The 11,431-nt window shown below is 41.5% G+C and overlaps 1 protein-coding gene across 2 annotated transcripts; it reads left to right on the top strand.

Moving 5' to 3' along the window:
* The first annotated feature begins 49 nt into the window (after positions 1-49).
* Positions 50-10,038, top strand: tmem220 (transmembrane protein 220). 2 transcript variants are annotated; one of them, XM_073025869.1, is made up of 6 exons: positions 50-260; positions 2,436-2,465; positions 3,910-3,970; positions 5,980-6,103; positions 6,809-6,868; positions 7,561-8,668. In XM_073025869.1, exons 1-6 carry the CDS (start codon positions 141-143, stop codon positions 7,631-7,633), a joined length of 468 nt encoding a protein of 155 aa, XP_072881970.1. In that variant the 5' UTR covers positions 50-140; the 3' UTR covers positions 7,634-8,668. The 2 variants fall into 2 exon arrangements, with proteins under 2 accessions (XP_072881970.1, XP_072881968.1); XM_073025867.1 differs by lacking the exon at positions 7,561-8,668 and adding an exon at positions 8,672-10,038 and having other exon boundaries at positions 64-260.
* The last annotated feature ends 1,393 nt before the right edge of the window (positions 10,039-11,431 follow it).

Genomic DNA, 11,431 nt, shown 5'->3' with positions numbered 1-11,431 from the left:
CATGCAGCAAATGTTAGATCGCATTTTCATTGGACGAAGCTACACTATGCTGTACTTTCAACATTTCCCCTGCCGCCACGTAAAGCGTAAGGGGAGGGTTAAGAGTCAAACTGACTGGCAGAGTATGGAGCCAGAGGGAGATGGACGTGCATTCGGGACGAAATTTCAGTACGTCTTCTCCTCCGCGGTTCTATCTCGAGTCCTGGAGAGTTTGCAATATCTGCATGGCTTTCTTTTTCGCGCTTGCCGCCTACGTTCAGGTAGGTTCCCTATTACCCGCACGCCGCAGTTTCCGCACAGCAGACGTAGAAAAGCAGGTTAAAGTCCAACATTCAGTTCCGTTTGTGTTACGACGATGCTCCAGACTCACGAGTTGTGTGTTTGGGGGGGGGGGGGGGGCGGGAAATCAGCCCGGCTTAGTATTTTTTAATTGTGACTATGTAATTAGCATCTGCTTGGCTTGTCTCAACAGATTTGTGACCACAGTATCCAGCGAGCTGGTGGCCAGACACAGGAGAGAACTTGAAATTTAATGGCTGTAAATATTAAACCAACAGATTGAGCAATTCTGATAGTGTTTACATTTTTTGAAAGTTTGGTGAGCTGACACCCTCTCGAGTACAGGGCAGCTGCCGCGTACATTGGAAGGTTTCTACCTGCTCAACGCTCGTCCATTGTAAATAAGGCAATGCTCACTTTTCGGGCAAGTGTCTCTGGCTTCATTTTAAACCAGTTTGGCTCCCATTAATATCCAAACTCGATCTCACTGGATGCGTCCCTGTCCAAACTTGTGCCTAATCCCATTCATACATTTCTTCTTTCCTTGATCTCCTACCTTGACTTGCACCAACTGCCTAAAAATTATTTTGTTTAAGCCTTGCCCTTTTACTGCTCCTCCACTCCTCGAGCTTTATGTGATGTCTGTGTTCCTTGAGTTCAAATTGCTTTTTTTTAAAAAAAAAAATCACCCCAAAATTTTTGGCTGTGAATTTAGCAAATTAGATCAAAGATTCTATAAGTTCTTAAAGCCCTTGGCCTTCCTTTATTTACAACCCCATTCACTATTTGTAACTTTTGACTATTCTCATTCCCCAGTGTAGTTCAGCTGTCGAACTTTGATGGCACTGTAACTATTGTTAAAGTGTTTCTACAATTTTGCTTTATGGAACTGAGCTGAAACTGCTCCCACACATCATGCAATCATTTGACTGTGTTATAGTAGCCCCTCTGTTGTCCTGGAACTTGCCAATAAGTATTAGCAGGAGAATAACAAAATCTAAAGTTGGTTTTATAGAGCTGCCCATGTAAATGTGTTTGGAAATTTATTTGGTTAACTGAGCACAAATGTCTAATGGAAAGTAATTGCCTGTTAGAATTCGATGGAAAAACTCTCAGGCTTTACTGCAAAGTCAAAAAATGGAACTGTAATTAATGCCATATATTGGCATAATGTTGGGCGCTGGAATTGGGAACAAAATGATGCCAGTTTTGGCTACATCAAGCCATCTATTCAGTTGCGTATTTTGAAGAAGGAATTACTTGTACAGTCATTCAGAAGCAATATTTGCAGTTCAAAGTATGAATAGAGAGAGAGCTTCCAAACTAAATATTGAACTATCAATTCATCTGTATCATCTCTAAAATGTGCTGTAGATATGTTACATGCAATTAATTCTACATATTTAGTATACTGTAACATTTATAATTGTAAGTGTATCCTTTAATATTTCCCATTATAAAAATCCATCATTTCAAATCTTTTTTTCAAATAAAGCAGAAAATGTTGCAAACACTCAGCAGGTCAGGCAGCATCTATAGAAAGAGAACATTGTAGGTCCAGGACCCTTCACCTGAACCCTTCCTTGTCCATCCCAATCTTAATAACTCTTGCTCCAACTTATTTTCAGTAATCCAGAGAGGAGACTGAGTGTGAGGGGCATAGGTATCTAGAAGTCCTGCAAAATTCCAGAAGTCAAAATTAAAATTAAAATAGCATTGACATCAAATACCAACGACTACCAGCAAAGGGCACAATGGTATTAGGGGTTTCCACATGAAGGAAAAGTGTCCACCCTATCACTTCCCTTCATGCATCAGATCCTTGCAGCTGACCTTTTGATTGTTAGTAATTGTGTGCACATGCTAGGAAGTCTTCCGTTAGCAGACATTTGTAAAGTGTTTTATTTCTTAATTTAAACCACACTCATACAATTGCTCAAAGTGCAAGCCTCCACGATGTAGCCTGAGAAGGGAAATAGCTACAAGTGTGGTGTTGGACTTCACTTTAAATGTAAATGCAACTAATCACCTGTTGCATACTTAATTCTCAGTGGGGAGAGGGTGTGAGGCAATGAAATTGCTTGATCAACAAACCAATTCTGAATATAATGTTTTAATTTTTTTTAATAAACATAACCTTTTTTTATTGTCCACAGATTAATGATCCAGATGCAGGAATATGGACTGTAAGTATGTTTCATCAAGGAGTAGATCGGGGGTTCCCAAATTTTTATATGCCATGGAGCCTTACCATTTATTAAGGGGTCTGTGGATCCCAGGTTGGGATCCCCTGGAGTAGATTTGTAACATTTAGCTGAAATGTCAGTAGTTGGACAAACACTTTTTTCATTTTCAATCACGAAGTGGACTTACAGAAGATCATTTGATAAGGTGTCAAACAATAGATTATTAAGCAAAATTTTGAGTGCATGGTATTACAGAAAATGTACTTGCATGGATTGAAAATTTATCAACAGGCAGAGAAAACAGACCGGGAATAAACAGCAAACATGAGGAAATCTGCAGATGCTGGAATAAACGGACTGTTTTTGAGTAAGAATGCTCTGAGTAGTGTGATTCTGCAGTGATTGGTGTTGGGTTCTCAATCTGTATCAGTGATTTTGATTAGAGAGGGCACATACAATATATCCAAGTTTGCTGATGATGTAGTAAACAATTAGGAGGCAACCAGTTAAACTGTGAAGGGATTTGAGTAAAATGTGTCAATATCTTACTCCTCTATATGAGGCCCTTACTCCCCTATATAAGGCATCTTGAATGTTGTAAAAATATCTGGTCTCCCTGTCCAAGGAAGAATATACTTATGGTTGAGGGAGTAAAAGGAAGGTTTACCAGATGAGTATCTGGAATGATAGATCTGATGTATGAGAAGACTCAGCTCATAATCTCTTGGGTTGAGAATGACAGGGTGACCTGATTGAATTTGGCCTTTTCTCCTTGGAGCGACAGAGGATAAGAGGTGACTTGATAGAGGTGTACAAGATAATGAGAGGCATTGATCGTGTGAAAAGTCAGAGGCTTTTTACCAGGGCTGAAATGGCTAGCATGAGAGGGCATAGTTTTAAGGTGCTTGGAAGTAGGTACAGAGGAGATGTCAGGGGTAAGTTTAGTAGTGAGTGCATTGAACAGACTGCCGGCGGCGGTGGTGGAGGCAGAAACAATAGGGTCTTTTAAGACCCTGGATGGCTACATGGAGCTTAGAAAAATAGAGAGCTATGGGTAAAGCCTAGGTAGTTCTAAGGTAGGGGCATGTTCGGCACAGCTTTGTGGGCTGAAGGACTTATATTGTGCTGTATTTTTCTATGTAAATGTGAGTTTGACAGGCAAATGAAAAGATGATGCTTTGTCTAAAATGAGGGGTGACAGTACCAAAATAAGGGGTGTCATCTAAGACTATGAAGGCCAGTGAAGCCTCAATGAGTCAAATGCAAGGCAGAAATTGATAGATTTTGGATATTAAAGGAATATGGTGTTAGTGCAGAAAGTGGCACTCAGGTAAAAGATTAACACTAATTTTTTGAATGACGGAGCAAGAGGGAAAGTTCATTGGCTTGAGTTTCTTTTCCTTGTATTTTTCCATCTGCTTAATTGATGTCCTTTCTTTTACAGGTAGTCTACTTAATTCCTGCTGTATTATCCTTCCTCGTTGGCCTGAATCCACTAGTCACAGGTGCAAAGCACATGGTCACTGAATTGGTATCGACCCACTGAGTAATTCTTCTTAAGCCCATCACCCCAATTGGGGCAGATGCTGCTGATAGCAGCTCGCCAGGGTCCTAGTCTTTCAATTATTACCAGATGTAGCCCGTCTTCGAAGATCCTTCCTTTCCCAGGGATGAGGGCTTTGAGTTGGGCTTTTACAGGACGGAGTTGCTAGTCCATGCCCACCCATCCTCTTTTTGCATTCTCCTTTGGACAGCCTGTGGTGAAGTTCCACTGATTAATACTTGTCATAATACGATTAAACATCCTTGAATCTTTCCCTCAGTTCATTTGCTCACATCATGAAAGAACTCAGAACAGAGTAGCAGGTATGCAGGCGATGTTGCCAACTAAGTGTAATGATGACCTTAGTGCTGGGGATGTTGACCCAGGAAAGGACGTTTAATTGGTCTGCCTATCTTTCCAGTGTATGCAGAGAGCTTTGTAGAGCAGTACTGGTGGTATCTACCCAGTTTCTGTTGTAGGTAACCAAATCCCAGAAGTACATTACAGGGCAGGCATCGCTGCTTCCGGTAGACAATGGATTTTGATCTTCTCATTAGCCATCCAGAGGCTGTGATGGGGCACAGAAGGCTAGTAAAATTCATTAATGTCTTCATGCAGAGGAGATCTGAATATATAAGGAATCAAAACCAAAAAATTGAAAGTGTTGAAGGTTAGAAGTGAAAACAGAAAATGTTAGAAACACTCAAAAGGTCAGGCAGTTTTTCTGGATAGAAACTTTCAGGATGAATTGTCAGAATTTGAAGGAAAATCGTGTTAGTCTTGATTTAAAGGGTAGAGTAGGGGAAAGGTGACTAAGTTAAAGAAGCCATCACTGATGGGGTGAAACCAAAGTTGCCATGAGGATAAAGTGTTAGACATCACGAGATTGATAGACTAATGAAAGAAGTTAGTTGGAGGGGAAACAAATAGGGAAATATAAAACCTGTGAAATGAGACTGGTGAGTGGAAAAATAGATAATGTAAACAATTGCAAATTAGTAATCTACCAGCAGGTCAGTGTGTGTTCATTGGAGGGAGACAAATAGAGCCAGTGTTACAGATGGATGGCCTAGGGCTGAACTAGCTAGTTCTGATGCAGAGAGTGACCTGTTTTATGTGCTCCTGCAGGACACAGCACGCCCAGTTGGAAGATGTTACTGTTCCTCAGCCTTGACTAGGCTTTGTTACACAGGTGTAGGAAGCCCCAGGCAGGTTAGAGTGAGAAGTGATCCGTGTTTTCTGTGAACCTTTTGCGAATGGAACATGCCGTCAGTGAGTTCTGTTTATACAAACATCCAGGAGTCAATTATCACTAAGTTGAATTCTAACAAATGAGCACTAATGAGAAAAAGTATTTAATAAAATTGGAGAGAGGAACTAGTTTACCCAATATGTAGGATATTTGAATCTAATTTTATTATGGAGCTCATTCAAGTCTGACACCCCGGGTTCCCGAGTTTGTAACTCCACTCCTGAATTTTATGTTGGTCGTTCGGTTTGCTGGCACTGGCTTTAGTTTTTGGAAATGTGAATACTGAATCTTAAGAGGAGTGAAAGATAATGTGATTCTTCTGGCAATGGATTCTTGTGACAGCCTTGTCTCAGTGGTAGCATTGTTTGTTTGCCAGAAGATGTAAGGTTCAGTTGCACTCCAGAAACCTGAACAGTTTTAACCCAATTACACCTCACTAGGATGGACCATCTGTGAGCAAAATTTGCAGCTATTAATATAAGCAGGCTTATAGCACTTCCCCAGAAATGTTGTAGTGGTGAAATGCTTTTGGATATCTTGAACTCCTGAATGACATTATAAATACAATCCCTTTTTTGGATTCATTTAGCATCAAGTGAAAGAAATATGGTAAAGTATAATAACTGAGATTTAAGAAAATCCCATGGGGCCTGGTCATTTGATATTTCTTGTCTGAATTATTTTGCTCTCTTTATGAACACTTTGAACTTTTTATTTAGATAACTTCATCTGGAAACACCTCTCATTGATGCACATGTCCATGTGCTTCATGGTGGCCACACTCTGGGGTTGGTATCTTCATCGACATGCAAAGAGCACTATCTTCCACGAGGAGGAGGGCCGGTATGCACCGTTCATTGTAACTGCATCATTCATGCATTTGTATCTCTTAATTGTGTTAAAAGCCTGCACGTTTCTTCATTTGTACACGTTGTGACGTGTCCTTGTGCTGATCTTTTATCATAACTTTCCACTGTTGACGGGTTTTCACACCACTCACTGTTCCTATTCCATGAGGTTGGATGGTGTTAGATGCTATTGGCACTTGTACCCCAGCTGATTTTGCCCTGAGCACTTGTCAGTGTATGAGGTTGACCCAGATACGTTCTGTTTGGCTGGCTTGAACCTCTGAATCAAAATGGGGGTCAGGCCTTACTCCAGATTAAGCCTTTAATACAGCATTACAGGGGGCTGATGTTGCCTTTCAGGTAAGACACTGAAGCAAGGCTAGGCAGATGTAAAAGATCCTGTGGTTCTCTGTGAGACGTTTTATCTGGTTTTGTGTTAGGAGTACTGAGATAATTACAAAGGCCAAACTCTGTTATTCCTAGCAGGGCATTCATTTTACACACTGCTGCTGTGGGTCTATGCATAGTGGATAACTCATGGCTCTGGCCATCCTGCAAAGATAATCCATCCACAAATGGTCATTAGCACTCAGGTGATAAAACCCCAGGGCCTGTTCCTGGGCCTTTCCAGTGGCCTTTTGCCAGTTTGAAGTTTGTGGTAAAAGACTGTTTTTCACACACTGATTATTTTGTTTTGCAGGGAATTTTTGGGATTAGTAATAATCATTATTTGGATGCTGCTCTGCCAGAATTCAGGGAAGTGAGTATTGTAATATTTCTCAAACTATTTTGCATATTTAATCAAAGGAAAGTGGGTATTGAGTAATATTTCTCCAACTCTTTTGCATATTTAATCAAAGAAATGGTGCAAATAATCCAGGCTTCAGTCTGCTTTCTGCAGCATACCTCCAAAAACGTTCTTTCCATACTACAAACACCAGATTCTGCAGATGCTGTAAATCTTGAGCAATATTTACAAAATCCTGGAGGAATTCAGCAAGCCAGGAAGCATCTACAGAGGGGAACAAAAATTGAAGTTTCGGGTTGCTGCCTCCATCAGGACTAGAAAGGGAGGAGTCAGAAGCCAGAGTAAGGTGGTGGTGGGGGGTGGTGGAAGTGTAGAAGCTGGCAGGTAGATAGATTATAGACCGTTGCAGAATGGCAGACTGCTTCGTCGAACATCTTCCACCTTGTCAGCAATGAAGGCGGGATCTTCCAGTGGCTACCCATTTCAGTTTGACTTCCCCTTCCCATTCAGACAGGTCCATCCACGGATGAGGCCAAACTCGGGTCGGAGGAGCAACACCTCATATTCCGTCTGGGTGCCTCCAACCCAATGGAATGAACATTAATTTTTCTAACTTCCAGTAATTTCTCCCCCCATTCTAGTTGTTTTTTGGGCCAGCCAGAGGTGTTACCATCTTTTGTAAACGTATTTTTCTTGATCATAAGACCCTGCTGGACATTTGAGAACTTGGGAGTGCTGCATGTCTATGGGCTGCTCGTTGCCAAAGGAGCTGGATGAGATGTGGAACATGCTGCTGCCTACAGCAGAGAGGCGTGAAGTCAGTGTGCAAAAGCGCTGTGCAGTCTAACAGCAGGTGGTCGTCCTGGTCCCTTTTCTTGTGATCGCAAGACCCTGTTGGACACCATTGATGTGGACTGCTGCAAGTTCAATTGGCTGATGGCGAGGGAGCTGCGTGGCTTTGGTCACGGAGGTCTGGCCACCAGCCGTGGTGTCGCCTGTTTGCAGTTGGGAGCCGGTGTGCTCCACCCGAGCAGTGGGGGCAGCGTGGCATGGTGACCAGGCTGCCGTTGGTGCTCTCCAGTGTTCGCTTGGCAGAAGGCAAGCCGTATTTAGTTTGACTACAGACTGCTACATCATTCCTGGACTAAGGGTCTTGCAGTACATTTTTTTGATGACTGTACTTTACTGATATCTTATACAGTGTATGTTTGTTATCTTATATGTGCCATAGGTACCTTGCATTGTGTATTACTGTTGGTACTGCGTTTTGCACCTTGATCCTGGAGTAATTCTGTTTCGTTTGGCTGTGCTCATGGGCATTCATGTATGGTTAATGGCAGTTAAACTTGAATTGAATTCTGGTTACCCTCTCACCCTTCTCTTCTCACCCACCCATCACCTCCTTCTGGTTCCCTTCCTCCTTCCCTGTCTTCCATGATCAACATCCTCTTCTTTTAGCTTCCTTCTTCAGGCTTTTACCTTTTCCACATTCAGTATCACCACCCCTGCTTCTTACCTCACTCCCCTCTCTCACCTGGTCCTGCCCATCACCTTGCATTCTGTCCCTCTGGTTTGTGTACCAACATACAATGATGTCTAACATGTATTCATTTTTAATGCCTGTAGGTAGCTTGTTATTGCTGGTGTGTCAAAATATTAAAATGCAAGTGTTCATCACATGGCATACTACTGTTAGCTGGCATTAATACAAGTTAGCAGTAAATCTCTTCAAATAGTACTGAACTATTCTTAACTGAATGGTACTGAGCAATTGCTGATCTCAGTTAGTGATTAAAATGTTTTTTAATTTTCCAGGTATCCTGGTGGTTTTAAAATTTCTATTGCAGTTTTTATTACTGTCCTGCCGTTCGTAACGTGGTTATATTACTACATCAATAAAGAGCTGCGGGCATCTTGGCCAGAGCACTGCAAGAACACCATTTAGTCCAGATGCAACGTAATAGTGGGACCAGAAAAAGGGCCATGGAACTGAAGTGAATTCAATGAGCTGCTATATAGGGCTATTCATTTAGAGCTGTTTTTGTGGACAATCTGAGGTTGTGATAGATGTAATTTTGAACACAATTTTCTGTTATATAATTTGGATGAAATAACTCACAACTATGTTATTGGATAATGGATTTGTTACTTTGACATCTGAGACAGATTCCAAATTGAAGTCCTGGTTTTGGTCTTGAGGTTTGAATCTAGGGAGAAACATGATTTGAATTTTAAGGACCAAACATTTATTTAACAAGTGCAATTGCACTTTTATATAATTATTTAAAAGATTAGCTTTATTTGTCACATGTACATTGAAACAAACAGTGAACTGCATTGTTTGTGTCAAATCAAGATTGTGCTGGGCAGCCCACAAATGCCACCACACTTTGGGCACCGACGTAAGTACACGTTTGGCGCATCATTGTGGGCTGAAGGGCCTGTATTGTGCTGTAGGTTTTCTATGTAACCTGCCCACAACTCATTAAACCTAACCTTACATCTTTGGTATTGTGGTGGGGGGGGGCGGGGGTCCCATGCTGTCATGAGGAGAACATACAAACTCCTTACAGGAAGCAGCAGGTATCGAACCATGATCTCTGGTGCTATGCTACTGTGCACCCTTATGCAGAAATTCTTAGGACCACGTAAGGATTATGCAGCCTAAGAAGTGTTGCCAGGATTAGTATGCTCATACTAATAGATTATTCTTTGAAAGAAATGATCATCTTCACATCCAGACTCGATCTAACACACTTAAGATTTGTTTCTGTATATCTTATAGTTTGAAAGTTTTTGCACAAATGCACCAGTGACTATTCCCTGAAGTCCAAACATTACATAGTCTGTATTTGCCAATGAGAGGGGAGTATTTGCTTTTGGGGATTTGGAATGTGAAATTATTTATAATTATTAGCAATTTTTTGTAATTAGATTTCATATTGGCAAATAAATTTATAAAGGCTGATCCATAACTGGATATTTCTCCATTTAAATTTGATGGACATCCTCTATCTGTAATGGTTGCATTAGGAATAGACTTATCATTACATAACAGAATGAGAAAAATTACTACATGAAAAGTGGAGAATGGGAAGGAATCCCCAGAGTGAAACTATACTGAAAATAGATTCTCAAAAAACACATTAAAGATCTTTAAACAAATTATCCAACTTTAATAACACTATTGGGATTTATTTCTTCTGAACCACATTGGTGATGTATGGAAATAAAAACATACCTGCAACAGAATGGCCAGAATTCTGCATTACTTACAAGAATGATCATGAGATGAAAAAGGTTCTCGTGCTTTCCCGACATATACAATAGACAATAGGTGCAGAAGTAGACCATTCGGCCCCTTGAGCCTGCACCGCCATTTTGAGATCATGGCTGATCAACTACTATCAATTCCCGGTTCTTGCCTTGTCCCCATATCCCTTGATTCCCCTATCCATAAGATATCTAGCTCCTTCTTGAAAGCATCCAGAGAATTGGCCTCCACTACCTTCCGAGGCAGTGCATTCCAGACCCCCACAACTCTCTGGGAGAAGAAGTTTTTCCTTAACTGTCCTAAATGACCTATCCCTTATTCTCAAACCATGCTCTCTGGTACTGGACTCTCCCAGCAACTGGAACATATTTCCTGCCTCTATCTTGTCCAATCCCTTAATAATCTTATATGTTTCAATCAGATCCCCTCTCAATCTCCTTAATTCCAACGTGTACAAGCCCAGTTTCTCTAACCTCTCTGAGTAAGACAGTCCAGACATCCCAGGAATTAATCTCGTGAATCTACGCTGCATTTCCTCTACAGCCAGGATGTCCTTCCTTAACCCTGGAGACCAAAACTGTACACAGTACTCCAGGTGTGGTCTCACCAGGGCTCTGTACAAATGCAAGAGGATTTCCTTGCTCTTGTACTCAATTCCCTTTGTAATAAAGGCCAACATTCCATTAGCCTTCTTCACTGCCTGCTGCACTTGCTCATTCACCTTCAGTGACTGATGAACAAGGACTCCTAGATCTCTTTGTATTTCTCCCTTACCTAACTCTACACCATTCAGATAATAATCTGCCTTCCTGTTCTTACTCCCAAAGTGGATAACCTCACACTTATTCACATTAAACGTCATCTGCCAAGTATTTGACCACTCACCCAGCCTATCCAAGTCACCCTGAATTCTTCTAACATCCTCATCACATGTCACCCTGCCACCCAGCTTAGTATCATCAGCAAATTTGCTGATGTTATTTTCAATGCCTTCATCCAAATCGTTGACGTAAATTGTAAACAGCTGTGGTCCCAATACCGAGCCCTGTGGCACCCCACTAGTCACCACCTGCCATTCCGAGAAACACCCATTCACCGCTACCCTTTGCTTTCTATCTGCCAACCAGTTTTCTATCCATGTCAATGTCTTCCCCCCGATACCCTGAGCTTTGATTTTACCCATCAATCTCCTATGTGGGACCTTATCAAATGCCTTCTGAAAATCGAGGTACACTACATCCACTGGATCTCCCCCGTCTAACTTCCTGGTTACATCCTCGAAAAACTCCCAACAGATTAGT

This window comes from Hemitrygon akajei, chromosome 22 (assembly GCF_048418815.1).
Source record: "Hemitrygon akajei chromosome 22, sHemAka1.3, whole genome shotgun sequence".
Lineage (NCBI taxonomy): Eukaryota > Metazoa > Chordata > Chondrichthyes > Myliobatiformes > Dasyatidae > Hemitrygon > Hemitrygon akajei.
The sequence above is the reverse complement of the archived record's forward strand: the minus strand, read 5'-3'. Positions and strand labels throughout refer to the sequence as shown.